The following is an 18973-nucleotide window of genomic DNA, read 5'->3' as shown; positions in this document are numbered from 1 at the left end:
GCCTGTCCCGAAGACCAAGAAAGTGGAACAAAAGGCCTAAAATATCCCTTCCCTCTGAGTGGAACCCTGTTTCTAGAAATTCAGTTTCTAGGAAAGTCTGAAAGAAACCTGGGTGTTCTCTGTTTGATGGTGCTTGTCATGGAGTTGCTTATGACAGCAAACAGACACCAGGGCCTGCGGATAGGGCTGATTCTTGATAGTGCCCAGAAGAGCTTGGCAGCTGGCCAGCTGGGATCCAGGCTAGACATCCTACTTGTGCCTGCATAGATGTGGCACAGGGCAGGTCTAGAGGGGCCCAGACAGCCTGGGAAACTTACCCCAGAGGCTGGAGGTGGGGTGAGTCCTGTGGTGACCGCCTTCAGCGTCCAGAGTCACTGGGGTCACAGATGGATGGGACAGAGGTGTCTGATACTGGAAACTTAAGGTTTTCCTTCATCTGTGAACTCAGGGTCTGCCTGCTCCCTGTGCGGAACAAGAGGAAGACTCTTACCCCAGGGGGTACCCAGGCCTGTGCTGATAGTCCTAGCCCTGCACCCAGAGGGAGGTGCCGAACACGATCAGCGCACTTTACAGACTGGGGCAGTTTTAGAGAAAGGAAGTAAAGCCCAGGTCAGCTGGCTGCCCCTGAGAGGCAGCTTCCACGGGGCCTCAGATGGTCAACTTCATGGGTGGGGATTAGGTGTGAAACTGGCAAAAGTGGGAGTCGATGAATCAAAGACTCGATGAATCAGAGCAAAACCAGCAGCATCTAGGAGAGAGAGAGAGAGAGAGAGAGAGAGAGAGAGAGAGAGAGAGAGAGAGAGAGGAGACACAAGTTGCTAGCTAGAGGCTAACCCTCACAGGGGCAGGGCACAAGACTCATCTTTCCACTGTGACTTGGGGACCCCATATGCCCCTGGACAGGGAGAGGAAGGCAGTGCAGAGTTGTTACTTCAGGAGTCCGTGGCAGGAAGAATGATGATTCTCTGACTTTCAGCTGTAGATTCTACTTAAACAAAAATTAACATTCCCCGCAAGAGGGGGAAGGTGGCTCAGGAGTCGTAAGACTTACAAGCGACTTTCATCTCGAGCTTATACAGCAGTGAACAGTCTCTTTGGAGAAGGAGACCCTTGGGTGGTGCAGCCACCTGCAGATTGCACAGGGAGCTGCAGTGAGGTAGTGTCTGAGAGGTCTCATTCAAGCTGGGGGCGGCTTCCCAGGCTGCGGCCGTCTGAATTGCGCACACTCCTGTCACCCCAGTTAAATTCATCGTCTTAACTGGCTGGACCTGGGTGGACTTGTCTCTGGCCTGTTTTTGCCCTACATCTGGGATGAATTGAAAGTAATAGAGTCAGGGACTTCCCTGACACCTATCTTGAATTCCAGTCAGTGGGTGGTGACAGCATGTGGGTGGTTCTCCAGCACAGGACTGTCTTATGTGGGCTGTAAGGCGGTTCGCTCTGTCTCCTGCAGCTTTGCGTGGGTCACATACGGGACAAGAAGACCCACTGATGCTCATGTGGCAATCAATACCTGCCACTCACTCTTCAGCACTTGCTACAGGGCCCCCATTCACTCCTTATCTCTAGGCAGGGAAGGCATCGTCCTCCCAGTCAGGGGATTCACAGATGTAGACACCCTCCAACGTTATCCCACCCTGGCTCCCAACACTCTGCTGCAAACAGCTCTGCGTTACATAAATACCAGTGCCACCCCAACCGGGGTTCCCTGCTGTCTCTGCAGGGGCAGACCAGCTCTTTTACAGGTGAGGAAATTGAGTCTCAGAGAAGGATGCATGCTTTTCAGGGTCGCAGCCAGCAGACAGCCCTACAGTAAAGACAGAACCACCAGGAAGCCAGGCTGCCTGTTCCGAAGGCTGCAGAGCTGGCTGGTGCCTGCCAATGCCCTCACCTGCCCTGCTCATCCTGTAGCTCATCCTGACAAGAACAAATTTTGTTGCATTCTCTTCCACACGCTAAGTGACTCATTAGTATGAAAACCATATTCCTCTGGCTGCTGCCAGAGATTCTTGACACATCACAGTTGGGGTTGTGGGCATAATTTCACTCCCTCGTTAAGCATTTATATGTAGTTATTGTCGGAAGAGTCCCCCGTGACTAATCCAAGTTCCCAGCTTTCAGATGAAGGAAGGACAAGAGGTTCAGGAGCCAATCTGAGTAACCCAGGATTGGCCCAAGACAAATCCACTGAAGCCCCAAACTTTTTTTGCCACTGGGGAATAAAATCTCCTGCTTTCCAGGTTCGAGCATAGCTGTGCCAGGCAGTGTATGTGAACTGGTGAGAAGCCTCCTCCTGACCCTTTTAGGAAGATGATTTTAATTCCCCTTTTTTTTTTCAGATGGGCAAACTGGGGCTTAGAGAGGGCAAAGCATATACGTAAAGTCCCAGACAGAGTGTGGCTGGGAATTAGTATTCAGATCTTACCCCTGTACCAGCATTGGTGAATTACAGTCCATGGATCCAATATTACCTACTGCTTGTTCTAATAAAAAAAAAAAGGCTATCAAAATGTAAAGCAGCCCTTCATGACCCATGAAAATGTTATGCAACTGACATTTTAGTGCCCATAAACAATACTTTACTGGGACACAGCCACCTTCATGCATTTACTTGTTCACACCTGCCTTTCCGCTATGGTGGCAGACGGAGCACAGGTGTGTGTTATTTAGCAACTGACATGATCCGAGAAACTCACTGTTAGGAGATAGACCGCATAGATGTCACGGTCTGTACTTACACGCACTGGGCTATCCCGGCCTCCCATGGACCTCATCTGTATGGCACAGCCTGCCATTCCTAGGTTGAGAAGCTGAGCAGGGTGACACTGTGCTGAACGGGGTGGAAAATTCCCCGATGGCAGTAAGAATTTGTGCATCTGAACTATACCACAGTACCTCAAAGACACAAGGAATAGGATCTTTTCTTCCTGTTACAATTTTAGATACGGAGCTTGACACTCTGAAGAGAAGCTTTTCCCATCTGCTTCCTGCTGGGATGTCTCCTGTGGGTCTGGGAAGGTCTGTAACCTGGTTTAGCCCAGGGCATCAGGTGGTTGGGAGGGGGGGAAAGGGGAGGGGCCCTTCCTTTGTGCTCCCAAGCTGCTTGCTGCCAGGAGCTGGGTCCCACAGGGAAAGGGCCTTTGGGTTTTTTTTTTTTTCCTGTCTTCTCAGCTGGGTGAAGTCTTTTATCTTAAGGGTGTAAAGGCAGCAATGCTGTGGCTCTTTCCCCCCCCCCCCCCCCCAAGGCCCTAGGAAGGCAGCGCCTGCTGACTTGCCTTGGAGAGAGACCAGAGGAGAGAATAGTCCCGGGAAGAAGGTGAAGCGGGTTCAACCTCCATCTGGCTCCAAAGGCCATCCTTGGATGCACTGCTTCCTTCTGGGGCTCTAATTTATCCTCTGGGCTTTTGAGACTGTGACGGAAATCCATACTTCTCTTTTTATTCTCTTTCCCCTGACTTCCACTGAGGATAGAAGGGGCTCCCATATCCCACACTCTTTCCAGAGAAAGAAGATGAAGCTATGGCTGTCTGTGGCCATGTTGCCTATGGCTGTGGCTGTCTGTGGCAGTGGTTATTTGTGGCCATGGCTGTCTGCTCACGGAGCAGGTTTGTAGTATCTAGGCATTTGAGGCCACCTGGAGGGGTGTAAAGAGGAGGGTAGGATCTGAGCCGGTTAGGTCCCAGACACAACCTTACACTGGGTCTTCAGCTGAGCCCATGGAGAGCTATCTGTGTCCAAAGACCCACAGAACTTCCTTGTGCCTCCACCACCGTTCCTGGTGAAAGATGAATGGGCCTTAGAAGGAAGGAAGGAGAGGAAAGCAAAGACAAAAAGAATGGATAAAGGAAGACCAGACACAGGGAAGGTGGATTTTTTGGAAATATCTTGTTAAGTGAAAGAAACCGGGCACAAAATATCCAGGATCAGGAAAGCTACATAGACAGGGCACTTCCTTTGAGTTAGAGGATGCAGGAATGGGCTGTGGGAACTGGGAGTGACAACAGTAGGGAATAGGGTTCCCTTGGGGGAGGACAAGTGCTCCAAAATTGGCCATGACATTGGTCACACTCTTCTGTGAAGGTTCTGGAAAACACTAGTGTGTGCACTTTGAATGGGTGGGTTGACAGTCTCTGGACTGAGAGGGAGAAACTGTGAAAGAAAGAGGAAATGATGAGACGTAGACAGGGAAGAGGAAGACATGGATGAGGAAGTAAAGAACCCCCCTTGTTCACACACATGCCATATGCCAGGGATGCTAAGGGCCTGCACCTTTAAAAGACAGTGAGACTTGTCACCACTTTATAGACTGGAAAGTGGACCTCAGATTGTCACCGACCAGCGAGTAGAGGCACCATGACTCATACTGAGTCTACCTGACCTCCAGCAGCTGACATCAGGGCAGAGAGGGAGACCTGACCTATACAAGGCAGCCAACAGGACCCCAGGGACAGGGAGAGTCACTGTCTTTTAATATTTGCGGAGGGGCCGTTAAGAAATGATGGAATCAACATTCCAAAAAATCTAGGCCTTGTTGGAGAGTCAGAAGATGGAAATAAATGCATTTGGGCTCTTGAACCAGCTAACAAGTTTAGGGCGATGCACAAAACTCCTCTTAGTAACAGCCCCTGTGGGGAAGTGTCTGTCAGACATGACGCTCTGGCATGTCCACAGATCTTGCGGCCCATCTCCAGAGAATGAACTTACAGGAAACCAAGCAGCCCCGCCCCATAGTAAGGTCATGCTGTGCTTGGCTCTATGGAAGGCTATCCTGGCTAGAGATACATGTTCTGCTACTGTCACGTGCCTTCTCTCTTCCAGGGTCATCTATGGGAGCGGGTGGGGGTGGGTGGGTCTGGAAAAGCTTCCCATCTGAGGCGTTATGACTCAGAGATGGGCCTGGATACTGCTGTGAGATCTGGCCCTGGTGTCAAGGCTCCAGGGAGGGCCCCCTAGGACCTGATGTATAAGAAAAGGGAACAAGCTCTCTTTGAGTTTTCCTAGGCTCCCACAGTACCCTCTTTGAGGCTGGGTTTCCTGATGTCTACAACGGAGTAACTAACGTTCATCACTTCTCAGGGTTTGCATAGACCTAGGACAATAAGTTATCTGGACATCTGCCAGCATGCCAGGCGCAAGGCTGGCTGTCGGGGAATCCAGCAATGAGTGACAGGGGCAGGGCCTAGCCTCAGGGAACTTACGGTGTAGGGGAGCAAATATAGCACTAGTTGAAGGTGGCACAATGTCTTGTAGCCTGGGAGATGTCAACCGTGTACACAAGAGGAGATCAGTGCAACTGTAGGTTCCAAGCAGTACAGCGCTTTGGTGGCTGGGTAAGCCGTGACTTCCATTCCCAACAGAAGGGTTGGACCATTATCCAGACATTTTTAGAAAGGTCTTGTGTGGTTTTGGAGGTAAGGAAGGCAAACTCAGGAACTGGAGGACACTCTGGCTCCCTGGCAAGGGGGGTGTTGAAAGGTGAAGGAAAAAGCACCTGGTTCATACTCCAGCCCTTGAGGCACCTGGTCATTGTCGAGTCAGGAGCAGAAACGCAGGGGCTCTGCTGGAATGAGGAACTGCACACTCAGGTACTGATAGGCTAGGTGCCCGCCTGGGAGCCTTATCTCCCCAGAGATTATGGGAGAAAGATTATGGGAGTGAGGGGATAAGACCCAAAGGGTCCAGCCTCTCCACCTGCTCTGCTTTACAGATAGGTCAAAGCCTTCCAATGCCTCAGCTTCCCCTTCCCGTGTCTACAGGACCGCGTCTGGGGTATTTGTCAAAAGCAGAGGCAGGTTCAAGTCCAGGTGTTTGTTGGTGGCCAGAGGCCAGGCTTGGAGGACAGACAGCTATGGATGGGAATCTTAGTTCTACCACATTTGAAGCAGCTGTAGCCTGCCGCCGGTCGGCTTGTCTCTGGGCAGCTGCTAGTGGCTCGGGACCGCTCTGTGAGAAGTACTGCTCACCTGAGAACGGGGTCTGTGTTCTGTTCACTGCTATGTACCGACAGCTCAGGCAGCTAACAAAGGCCTTGGCAAACACTTGGTAAAAGCTCACTTGTAGTGATGCAGTCAGGCTGGTGAGGTGCTCCCACAGCAGGGCTGAGGAAGGGGCAGACAGAGCCTCAAACTGGGAACTGGCTACCCGGGCACAGAGAAAGTAGGAGCAGCCGCTTGGCTAACCTCTCTCCTGAGGTCTTCACGGGCTTCACTCAGGATAATCTAGGTCGGTCCCCTTCAGGAGTAGAGTTAAAGGCACTGGGTAAGTTCTGTTCCTGCCCTCAGACAGAAAGGACAAACTGCCAGTCAGCAGGAAAGCAGGGAGCTGACCTTCCTGAGGGATGCTCAAGGTCACAGTCACTCAGGCAGCGCAGAGAAAACCAGCGGCTGTCTGTTCTTAGTCTGCTGCAGTTCTAAAGTGTGTGGGCTCCTCTGCCACCCCCTCCCCCACCAAGCCTGTCTGCGTTCCTAGAGGCCGAAGATAGATGACAATTGAGCTCTCTAGGACCTGAGCTCTGGACTCACTGCCACAGCTATGATCGAGCCAGGCAAGCACCGCCTCTTAACTGTCCTTGGCTTTCCCCAGGGTGACTCTGGGGACAGAAGAAAATGTGGACATCCAGACCTGCCAGGTGCCCAGCGTCCAGAAAGTACTCATTAGCGGAGCAGCTAGGAACTCCCAGCTGGTGTTGCTTGGGGGAACCTGCTGGACTCTGAGCCTCGGTTGCCCGTCTGTGAAGTGAAGATTAGGAGCTAGAGAGCTGTCTCGAGAGTGTGCTGCTCTTGCAGAAAACCTAGGCTGATTCCCAACATCCGTGTCAGGTGGCCCACAACTGTCTATAGCTAGCTCCAGGGCATCGGTTGCCCTCCTTTGGTCTCTGTAGAGAGCAAGTGGAGGGAGCCCCGTGTGACCCAGCCATTTTTGCCAAGCATGAACTGAGAGAATGTTTAAGGAACAGGGTCAACAGGTGAATATTAGCTAAAGAGCGAGCAGGGATGATGGATTCAAGGTGATACACTAGCCAAACGGTGGCTACTTTCTTCTGTCTAGTCTGTAACCCCGCATCTTTGTTTTTCCTCCACCTTGAACTAAATCAGCTCTGTGGCCCCCCTGGATGGAAGAGGGAGAATGATGTGACTGAGGGGAGAATTTCACCTATCAGGCTGGGACAAGGGAGTCTCCACGCGCAGGGTGACCTTGGGCTGGTGCTGAGGGTGGACTTGAGAGGGGGAGTCCGGAGGCCCAGATGACAGGATCGACACCAGAGAGAGGAGTTCAGGAGCAGGGGCAATGGGATTTTCAATGATACAGAGGGGAGGGGACAGGTGTGACATCTATGGGAGGACCCTCCACACGACACCTGTGAGGACAGAAGGGATGAAGGCCGGGAATGTAATGAGGCAGTTCAGCCCTCACAGTTGCTCCTCAGAACTCAGAACCTATCACAGGGACTTGCGAATGAATGGATGAACTAATGAGTGAACGGATGGGTCTGTTCCACAGACCAGCACTGTAGGGGCAGAGGTATGGTCTGGGGAAAGAGAGAGAAAAGCCACATTAAGTAGCAACTTGTCTGTTAGGTGTTTTTCAATCCTCTGTTCATGACTCATGGAGGAGCTGGCTTTGCATACAGCAAATGACCTCAGTGTGTCCCAGGGCACTGCCGTGGAGCCTGCACACGGTGAGCTTTCTGAGTGTGTCCCAGGACGGTGCCACAGGGCTCTGTACACAGAGACCTTATTGAGTGCCTCCCAGGAAAGTGCCATGGATTCCCTCAGTGCCCTGCCGTGACTTTGTCCCCAGGGAATTTACTGAAATTTCATTTTGATTCTTTTCTCTTCCCAGCTTGAACACCTCTCAGAGGTGGAATTTTGTCGCTGTGCTCCGCGCCCTGTCCTGCTATTGCTTGCACTCTGGACACCCAATGTTCTGCAGGCTTTTTGTTTTTTTAAGTAGCCTACAAGACTTGCTGTTCTCTCTCCCCCCATCCATGGGTTAATGCAACTTCCTTCTTACACATCTACAGGCTCACTCTCCTGCCCACATCAAAGGGGCTGTTGTGGCCTTCTGTCCAAGGCTCAGCTCTGCTAACCACACCCGTCTTTCCAAAGCCTTAGTCCTTGTGTCTGTCTATCTCCATGCTCCACACACAAGGCCCACACTTCAGTTTCCACTGAGGCCCCGCCTTCTGACCTCTGCCGTTTTCATCCCCTACTAACTTGAACACTGCTAAGGGAAGAGCTGATTTGCGCATGGCTTTTGGGTATTCCTCTGAGGGTTTTTAACTGACCACTCACAAAGCCTAAGTGGCAGAGTTGGGCCTTCTACTTAGGTCACCTGAGTGGAAAGGCAATTTAGTTAGAAAGAAGGGTCTCTGAGCTCTGGGGTGAGTAACACATTGTCTAGGTCCCAGCTCTGTGGCCCTTGATAAGATCTCCGGTACCTTTAATGTGGCCTTCTAAAACTGAAGGTAGATGTTCTACCTAAGAGAGCCATTGGAGGATGAGAGATGATTTCTGTAAAATGCTCATGGAATGGTCTCAGTGCCACCCACACAGAGGGTGGGGTGTCTCCCGGCACCTCCAAGCCACACAAAGGTTTACCTGTCTGGGGTTCCTTGGGGAGGTGTGATTTCTTTCCCACTCCACACTTGGAGCTTCAGGGGCTTCTCCTCCTGCCATCTGACTTCTCGGCTTTGGTTCCTGGACAACAGAGAACTGTTCAGCCTCAGGGAGGATTTGTAGGGGTTGTGGCTGGCAAGCTTGCAGCAGAAGAGCTGTTGGTAAGCCATGCGGAAGTCTCTGTTGAAGGCAGCGTACAGGATAGGGTTCAGGGCTGAATTGGCGTAGCCTAGCCACAGAACGATGCCTTCAACCACCTCATTGATGGCATCATCCCCTCTCAGCCCACGATAAACAAACGTCGTGAAGTAGGGAAACCAGCAGATAATGAATGCTCCCATGACCGCAGCTAACGTCACAGTGGCTTTGTGCTCTCTGATGGTGGCTGCCTTCCAGGAGCCAATGTGATTGATCCTTTTGGCCTGCTCCCTGGCGATCTTAAAGATTCTGTAGTAGGTGACACACATGATGAGAAGAGGCAGGTAGAAGGTGACCAGCCCATCCACCAGCCCGTACACCTCGTTGACCTGCACTTTGCACTTGGAGGTGTCATTGTCTCCCCTGGTCTCGTTTCTGCTGTTCCACCCCAGGTGAATAGACAGGAAGGATAGGGTGATGGAAATGACCCAAATGAAAACCAAAGAAATGGTAACACGAGCTGGGGTGACCAGCACGGGGTACCTCAGTGGGTCCGTGACAGCACAGTAGCGGTCCAAGCTGATCATGAAGAGGTTGAGGATGGAGGCTGTGCACAGCATCACATCCAGGCTGGTGTAGATGCTGCAGAAGACCCGGCCAAAGGTCCACTTGAAAGAGAGCTGGTAAATGGCAGAGAAGGGCAGCACCAGGAGGCCAAGCAGCAGGTCAGTAGCCGCCAAGGACACAATGAAGCAATTGGTCAGACTGCGGAGCCGACGGTTCAGGCTGACAGCCAGGCAGACGACCACATTGCCAGCAATGGTGATGAGGATGAGGGTGGTGAGGATCAAACTGATGGTGACTTTCCATACAGTAGAGTCTAAGCAACAGGAATGGATAGTGCCATTGGGCTCCATTCTGGGGCCCTGTAGCTTCGACACTCACCCTGGGCCTTGGTTACTTCTCTTCCAGCTCCAACCACTGGGCTTCGGGTTCCTGGCCAAGCCAAAAGAAGGTTGGGGAGGGTCTAGTGACTAGCCTAATGTTGTGGGAATAGATCAAGCTGTTCCTTGTGCAGTACAGGGCATAAGAATAAGTAAGACAGGGTCTTCAAGGCTCAAAGCCCAGTCCTCAGCTGGTCTTCCACGTCACCTTCCTTCCAGGTCTGTAGTATGTGTCTGCCTTCTAGGATCCTCATGGAGACTGAGGCGCTGATGGCTGTGTCTTGAGATGGCTTTTGCTTTATGTGCAAGGGCTCATACACATAGGCTGTCATGTCCTTCTGCATGACTGGGGCCTGCTTCCATCCATGGCCTAAGATTGAGGACTATCAGCTGCCCGCTCTGGGGTCACAGGAGCTGAAAATGCAAAGATTGAGTGGTTTAGCCCTTCATCATTAGACCAGCAGCAAGGCCAGTTCCAAGGTGAATCTTTCCAGACTTCATCACCTGGTGAGAAACTAGGAGGCATGAAACTCTTTCAGGTACCCTTCCTTAGGAAGGACCAAGCTGGTCAGGGCATGTGATGGGGTGGTGAAGGGTACCAGGATGTAAGGGCTAGAATACCCTGAGAAGAAAATAAATGAAAGGGGGAGGGGTTCTAGGATAGGACTGCTCTCATTCTCTCCCAGCTGGCTGCTGGTACTTGGCCCCACCAGCAGCCTTTGTTATCTGTCGATGAAAAGATACATTGATTGGATCAAGTAATGGCTTAAACTTACTCTTATTAAGTGTGGGGAGCACTCTAAACCGGGGACCAGTAATGTTTTCGGAGGGAAGAACCAGGAAGCTTGTATTCTTTTCTTTGCCCAGCCTGCAGGATGTCTGCTGAACTGACGCCTCTGCCACTGTAGCAAAAGAGCAGCCGCAGAGGACCATGTGCCAAAGAAGGCGTGGACTGTGGTCCAGTCAAGCTTTGTGATGGACAAGGAACTGTGAATTTCATGCTGCTTTCATCTGCAACAACATCATCTTGATTTCCCCACCCCAAGTGATTTCAAAGCATCCTGTCTCCTGTGCAAAAGCAGGCAGAAGGCTAGACATGCAGTCTCCATGATCTGTCCACTCTATCCTTGCTCAGTGTTCAACACTCATGCCCAAGTCTTACTGGTTTGTATTTAGCAGTGTACACTCTTCCACTTCCAGGTCAGCCAGCACACAGATCACTTGACCCTAAAGGCTTTAACAGTCCACGGTCTGGCTGGAAGTGGTTTTCCTACCACTCTACCACCTTCTCAGGCATTTCAGTGTGTTCTCTGCCCTCCATTTTGCTTTCCTCCCTTCTCTCCTCCCTCCCTCCCTCCTTCCTCCCTCCCTTCCTCCCTCCCTCCCTCCCTCCCTCCCTCTTCCCTCCTCCCTTCCTCCCTTCCCCCTCCCCTTCTCCTTCCCTCCTTCTCCCCCCTCCCACAAAGACTACTCAGTCAATAGCTGTACTCACAACACCCAGATACCAAGTCACCTGCACACATCCCTTCCAGTGGTGACAGCCTGTGCTTCCAGTTGATGAGAAACAAGGTCAGGTCTTGTTTCATGGCGACCCCTTTTACACAAGCCCCTCTTTTTTGTTTTGTTTTGTTTTGGGAGAGCAGCCAGCAGGCTCTCCTAAGGATTGAGACTGTGGAAATCTAAATGACAGCCAGAGGAACCCTCTTGGAAGCAAGCGGATCACCAAGGGACATAATAAATCCTGCCTCTCCTCTCCAGCTCTTGCCTGGAGCTCTCTGCAGTCTGAATACAAATGCCCCCTCTGGTCGGAATGGCTGTGCTGGAGCAGGGTTCCCAACACCCTCTGCTGCTCCAGCTGCCTCAGCCTCTCAGCCCTGTGAGCTGAGTCTCTCAGCTCTGTGAGCTGATCCTCTGGCTATTATTTCTGGAGGAGCCCTTCATTACATGAAGAGACCAAACAGTGCGGGTCTTACCACCACACTTAATTAACTTTGGAGGGGAAGCAAAAAGGATAGACTTTTTTTTTGAGACTCCCTATTTCTGATAATAATTTTCTCTTCAATTCTTTGACAGCTGGCTGTAGGCATTTTGGCATTGGGCTGATATTCAAGTTAATATTTGGGAGACTCTTCAAAGCTGGGTGAAACAGCTCTCAATATAATTAGAAATCCCATCCTTCCCTCCCTCTTCTTCCCTCCCTCCCTCCCTCATTCCCTCCCTTCCTCCTTCTCTCCTTCCCTCTAGTTTTCTTCAAACAATCTCTTCTCTGGGGGCTTTGGACATGCTGGAATGTTCCAGGTGCCAGGGAAGGACAGGTGACCAGTTGTTATTCTTTCTTTGTTAGTCTTCCCAGGATCCACTTCACTGTCTTCCTGTTCATATATGGGGACAGTGAAGAGAGTGATAGATCGTACACTGTGATGACTCTGCACTGTGTACCAGGCCTGGCCTGTGTGATGTTGCTCATAGCAGATAAACATCCTCGAATCCTAATGGCTGTCCCCGGAATGAGAGATCGTCTCCATTCAACCTTGACAAAGAACCAAGTGATGTAGTTTCTCTGAGTACTGGCAGAGCCTAGACTCAAATTCAGTGCTATAGTTTGGGTAAGTGGCCTCCAAAGGCTTGGTCACCAGCCTGTGGTACTGCTAGAGGTGGTAGAAGGTTTAGAAGGCAGGGCCTGCAGGGAGGAAGTGGAGTCATGAGGATAAGCTAATGAAGGACTGAAGGGGTTATTGGGGCCTTGAACCCCTCCTGTCTCCATCTTTGCTTCCTGGCTGCCGTGAGGTAAACAGACCCCTCTGCCATGCACTTTCTGCCACGATGTGCTTTGTTGCCACAAGCCCAAAGCCACGGGGTTGAGACCATGAACTTAAACCTCTAAAGTTACAAGCTCCAATAAACCTTATTTCCTTGTTTACCTCAGGTTTTTGTCACAGTGTGAAAGCTGATTAATATCCATAGTTCAAGTGCCTGTGGCTCATCCTTAGTGCCCATTCTCTGATTAGATTTCAACTGGCCTTGCCAATTGGATCTCACCATCCATCCACCTACCCATCATCCATCCATCCATCCATCCATCCATCCATACATACATACATACATACATACATTTATCCATACATCCACCCACCCAAACATCCATCCGTCCACCCTCCCATCCAACCATCCATCCATTTATCCATACATCCACCCATCCATCCATCCATCCACCCACCCACCCACCCACCCATCCACATCCTTTCTCATTGCTCATATGAAGAGAAGTGTGTACAGTGAGAAGTGTTTATAGGTAATTTCCCCACCTGAATGCTCATCATTGGGGCTCATTGGGCCTGGTGACTATGCCTGAATGGACAGGTGAAATATGTTTGTTTTATATTGAATATTCCAAAGCAGTTGTGTAAAATTGAAAAAAATAGTATGCATGATATCTTATCTCTGATACAAATTCAGGCAGTTTGACTCTACCTCTCGCTGTGTGTGAGAAAGATGTGTTTGTTATTCACCAGCCATTTCCTTTGCCCTCTCACGGGTTGCCACAAATACTTCAGCTGTGCATTTAATATATCACCTTTCAAAGGTTCCTCATAATTGCCTTAACACATTTGAAAGAGGGGCTTCCTGAATGTACCCATGCAGAGCACGTCCCCAGTACACAGAGGAAAGCTTTCGATTTTACCCACAGGTGTCCCCAACCACTGCCACCTTGTTAACAAACTCATTGTATGCCTTTCATCCCAGGTGGTCCACATAAGCAGCGCTCAGAAGTAACCATAGGCTGGGACCCCATTGCATCTCTTGGGTACCTGTTACACCCACCCAGCTATGCTGGGCTCTGCGTGGGGAGGTCTGCTCTGGCCGGTTCCCATGACCTGCCTTTGGCTGGGTATTCAACACACTCTGTGATCTGGTCCAATCTCCTACTGTCCAAGTCAGTTCCTGCCTGCTGAACGCCCGTTGTGCCTCCCAGCATTCTGAAGATCACAGCTGTGGCAGGATTCACTTTTTCCTGCTTCTGGAACATGCCAGGGTCCCTCTGACCCTGAGCCACTGCAGGTGTTGTTTCTGCTGCCTGGCATGCCCTCCAGCCCTTTCTTGTCCTGGATGTTCTTACTCTTCTTCCAAGGCTTGTCCCCCGTCATCTCCTGGTTCTTGGAGGTAGTTTTTCCATCCTCCAAACCCCTCATTTTTCCTTACCTGCCCATAGCTAATGCTTTTTGTTCAGAGTTCTGAGTTTTCATGGCCTTGTGAAAATAAATGTTCCTCCTGGGGCAGTCTGGGGTAATTCACTGTCTGTACTGTCTCCTCAGGAACTGAATTGGGGTGATGTCCGGAACACCATTTCACTATGTCTGGAAAGTAGCAGGGGGGGGGGGGTAAATCTAGGTTGGTCTGATGCCCCAGCTTCTACCTCATTGCTACTAATCTAGAAAAAATGACTAGGAAAACATGGGCTGGGGGACAGGCTGGACCAGTCCCACTGGATGAAGTTGGACTCGGTGCTATGTCCTCTGTGGTAAGGAGAGTTTTCCCTTCTGTGAAACATGTGCTTTCACCACCAGCATGACCTTGTGGGAAGCCAGGCTTGGCTACAGGAAGCCAGAGAGTGGGGGTGGGGTGGGGGTCAGTTAAGGCTCAATGGTGTGTATCTCCAACATCACTTACAGTAGGTAAGGAACATGGAGGTCACTGGGGATCCTTCCTGGGACGTAAGTGGGCTGATTCTCATTCTAGAAAAGCATTCTGGGAAATAGAGGCGTGCCGAAGTCAGGGACTCTGACCCTGATGGATGTGAGTTCTGCTTCTGATGTGCTCTCTTCAGAGGGACAAAGGTGTCCCAGAATGACTACTTCCTTCTTCAGTTGGTGGGTACCAAAATGGTGAGCATAAGGGAACTGAAACCCTGAGCACATCCCACGCCAAACGGCACTGCACCAGGTGAACACCACGCCAAATGGCACCTTCATCAGGGCCCAACAGCACGCATGCGCCATCCAACAGCACGCATGCGCCATCCATTTCCTGAAAGCCTTCCAGGTGCAGACCCTGTGCTGGGCTCTTGGGACAGAGCAGCAAGCACAACAGACATGGAGGCCGGGGTGTGGCGCAGGGATGAACCATGGAAACTGTGCTAGACTTGCTGATTTAATAGCAATTGTACCAAGTACCCTACAGGGGAGAGTGGAGAGAGCCATGGAAGAAAGGAGGTGGCAGTGAAAATGGGGAGCAAGCAGATCCCACATGGAGAGCAGACCCCCAAAGAGCTTGAGGTAGGAGATGGTGTTCTTTAACCTACGATGCGTGGGAAGCTTCTAGCAGGGGACAGGGAGAGTGGTAGAGGAGGCTCGAACTGGGAAGGCAGGAGCAGGACTCCTGGGCCTTGTTTTCCTGCACCTATCAGAGGTCCCCGATGGGTTTGCATGAGCAGGCACTGATGATGCCCCTAGCCATCACCATAGGTGATCAGGCGCTGATGTCACTGGGTCTCCAGAGGGCAGCCCATTTACTCCAGTGTCCCATGTACCCCGGGTGGAGAGGGTTAGAAGCATCCCAGAACCGGCTCCTAAGAAGCAGCCCTAAATGGATGCAGCAAGCAGGTAGCTACTGAAGCACCATGACTTTCATTCTTTGTGGAAGAACAGAGTCACCTAGGCCTCAGAGCAGCCACCTCATATGGTGACTGGCAAGGTGACTTGGGCTTAGAGGGTCGTGACTGAAATGAGGTCAGGCCTTCTCAAGAGTGCTCTCTGCCCTCTTGGGGCTGCCAGGAAATGCTGACATGGAGGTTCGTCTTGAGCTGAGACTTGGGACTTAGCGTCATATGCAGAAGAATGAGGCAGGGGCCAGGGACACAGATGGAAATGACATGGCGGGTCCCAGCTCTCCAGGAACTCAGAACAGCAAGGGGTGGACAGTAAAGGTTGAGAGAGGTAAGGAGACTCAGAGGAACCAGCCCTGGGGTGGGGGCAGCTCTGAGTGTGTATGTGCGAGTGTTATGTTTAGTGTGTGTATCAGAGTAAGTGAATGTGTGAGGGTGTGTGTGTCAGAACGAGGGGGTGGAGGCAGAGTTGCTAAGGGCTCTAGGTTAGGGAGAGGGCTGCCTTGTAAGAAGTCCACTGCCTCCAGGCTCCTAAGCGCAGGGCCATTCTCCTTCCCTCCGTGAGGTTCACAGCCGATGGTCATGTGTGTGACTGTGCCATGTCCCCCAGGGGTTCCCTTAGAGTAGAAATGGCAGTGTCTGCCTTGCTTGCAAGGTCCGGAGCCTGCCTGTCTTCCCAGCTGGTCGTCGGGAGGCAAATGCAGCTAGGGATGGAGCGTTTAGATGTTTAGTCTTCTGACAGCAACAGGGTGTCAGTGACGGTTCTCAGAACAAGTTCAAGACCATCTGGGAAGTGGATGACACACAGAATGCCAGGTCTCCCTGAGCAGTCTGTGAGGCTGGTCCCCTGGGGAACTAGCTTAGCCCACAGGGTTTACCTCATGGCTGGCCTGGGGCTGTGCGCTGTTCTATTTAATCTTTGCACAGTTTTGTCAGGGGAGGGGTTTTTATTCTCCCCACTTGACAAAGGCAGAAAGCAAAGTTTAGGAGTTGTGGCACTTGCCCAGAGTCTCAAAACCGGGAAGAAGGCAAGTCAGGATTTGAGCCCAGATCTGCCTGCCTCCACAGGCCCTATTTTTAGCCACTCTGCATTTAGCTTTTCAACAGACAAAGGCCGCTTGGCCTGACTGCCTGCGTTTGCAGCTCGGGCTTCTTCCTTCCTGAAAAGCATGGCCATGGGAGCCTTTCAGTTTTTTTGGATAGTGAGATCAGCAGCTGCTTCCTCATCCATAGTGGATGGGACATTTGGTCATTACCATCACCGAAGGAAGACGCGCCAGGGCTGTAGCTTAGTGGGAAGGCCTAGCCGTACAGAGGTTTTCATTCCACACTTTGTGTCTTCTGACCACATGAACCTAAAACGAGAACTGGCTTTTGTTTCTCCTTATGTCACCTTGTTCCAAACATCGTGCCCTCCACCCCGCTACACACAGGCTGAAAGGTGAGCATATCTGAATGTCATCTGGAATTTGGGGCAAAGGCCTGTAGCTGCTGCTCTTGGCCCAGGATGGTAAGAGCCTTGCTGCCTCCCAGTCAGGTTCCCATCAGCTCAGAGCAGGATGTTGGGGGCACAGAGACCTCTCTAGTATGATGGATGAAATGCTCCTTCATCACTAGCACCCAACCACCAGCCAGCCCCATGTGTCCTGCCTCCAAAATCCGTATCCGTCTTCTCTTCTCTCGCTGCCACCTTCTTTATTGGTGTCACCAACTCTGTGATACTCCGCCAGCACGGATTCAGTAGCTCAGCACAGGTATCAGTTCTGAAGGGGGATCCACCTGACCCCCCGCCATTGCCATGACCACCCCACCCGGCCTTTTACATAGCACATTTTGCATTACTTAATTCTTTTGAGATAGAATCTCCTGCCTCAGCGTCCTGCCTACACCCACCTGGTTTGTTGCCACTCCCTGTAGGAGTGTGAGCTCTGGTTAGTGTAAGATCTAAGAGCCCCTTTATCTTGCTCTCTGACAGGCAATAGGAGATCAACGGTTGTTAGCTGGAGAGTGGCCAAATATGATTTGAATGACCATCACATAGTAATGCCCCATTTATCAGGCACTTTGAAGTACCAGGGAACATTCTAGCTCCTATTACACACGAGATCTCATTTAATCTCCACTGCGGCTCTGTAGCTACTGCTCATATCTATTTTATAGATTAGGAATTGGAGTATCTTGGTCAAAGTGTACCCTGAGCAAGGGTTGGCATGCAGGTGTGGGGAAGGCCTGGTGAAGGAGTGTATCAACGGGGGCTAGGCTGAGCCAAGACAAACTTCTGCCTTGGTTCTCAAGGAAGCAAAGTAGAGGACTCCCTGCTTTGGGAGCTCGAATCCCCACCACCTTGGGGTCAAAAGCTCCCAGGGCAGGAACTGGGGTGAGGGGAGTAACCTAGTGAAAATTTGGATTCCCAGGTTAAGTCCTGGTGTGACTCTGATTGTCTAGGTTATATCTAACAAGTTTCATGCCCTCGGTTTCTTTGGTAGAAAAATGAGTAGGCAAGCTTAGAATGACTTGAGGTTCTCCCTACTTTATATACATGAAGAGAAGGAAGGGAGGGAGGGAGAAAAGAAGGAAGGAAGGAAAGAAAGAACAAAAGAAAGCAGGAAGGAATTATGTGTCTACCAAATAACAAAATAGAAGAGCTGTGGATAGAATCCAAACACAGCCACCCCCTAATATTCACAAAGGCCCTTTTACCCCCAAGAGACAGCCATCTTGGTCTCCTTACATACTTTTAATGACAGAGAACTTTCTTACAAGACTTTTTCCAATAAGTCATTTAGAGACCTGTCCAGGGCCTCGCACACTTTCTGTTGAGAACGATATTCCCCGGGGGGCAGGGCTGCAAAGCATCGCAGTTTATGCACATTCCACAGAAAGGACATCGTGGCTGTGACCAGAGGGCTAACACTGTGTGACTGTGTGATTAGAAGGTGCCACTGGCAGTTAGTGTTTTTCTCTCTTGTATTTTTGATCTGTAACTTTGTATGCATGGACGTGAATTTGCAATTTTTTTTTGTAGGTCCGTGAGAGGCTCCAAGTCCTTCCTTACAGGCAGAGCTACAGAACTCTGTATCTTTCAGGTTCTTGCATCTCTGTTCCGCACAGCCTTCAAGCCTGCCAAATGGATATGCCACTCCCACCTGCCATCACCCTCATCATCTCAGTCATCACCACAGTCACTGCTACCGTCACCTCTGCCACCATCTCCCCAGGGACCGGGTCTTTCCTTCTTCTCTGTTCTCTGCCCCAGGTACAGGTTAGTTGTATAGGAAAAAGCTTTATAGTCGGCTGGGTCATTTTAGAGGTATCAGAGGCAAACAACTAACCCTTGCCAAGAACATTCACCCTGTTGGTTATCTTAGGTCATCCTTTTCACCCCGTCTCTCCACACCCATTACCTCAGTGTGAGGCCTGTAGGAGAACTGTGGAATATCACTGTCACCCCATTCTGCAAAATGACACAGAGAAACCAGCTACCTTGATGGAGGTCACACAGTTGTTTATGTCTGTCAAGAATCAGCCTTGGAATTCACCTTGTATTCATCTTGTCTCCCTCTCCGTTTCTCAAGCCTCCTCCACTCCTCTACCCCAATCACAATCTTAGCCAAATTTACAAAACATCACATCTATATTTTTATCTGACATTTTCCCCCCTTGAATTGGTT

General features: G+C 50.8%; 1 protein-coding gene across 4 annotated transcripts in view; it reads right to left on the bottom strand.

Annotated features, from left to right (window-relative positions):
• Hrh2 (histamine receptor H2) overlaps positions 1-18973 on the bottom strand; it is a 37779-nt gene that overhangs the window by 8031 nt on the left and 10775 nt on the right. For 2 of the 4 annotated variants that reach the window (XM_050144457.1, XM_050144458.1), the window contains exon 2: positions 8601-10114. In XM_050144457.1, coding sequence (XP_050000414.1) covers positions 8601-9673 — 1073 coding nt within the window. In that variant the 5' untranslated portion in view covers positions 9674-10114. Of the gene's footprint in view, positions 1-317; positions 463-8596; positions 10115-18973 lie in introns of those variants that run through there. The other 2 variants (XR_007592134.1, XM_050144459.1) reach the window with 2 other exon arrangements.

The sequence above is a fragment of the Alexandromys fortis genome, unplaced genomic scaffold, assembly GCF_014885135.2.
Source record: "Alexandromys fortis isolate MF-2015 unplaced genomic scaffold, M_Fortis_MF-2015_v1.1 scaffold_1, whole genome shotgun sequence".
Lineage (NCBI taxonomy): Eukaryota > Metazoa > Chordata > Mammalia > Rodentia > Cricetidae > Alexandromys > Alexandromys fortis.
This window is presented reverse-complemented; position numbering and strand designations above follow the sequence as displayed.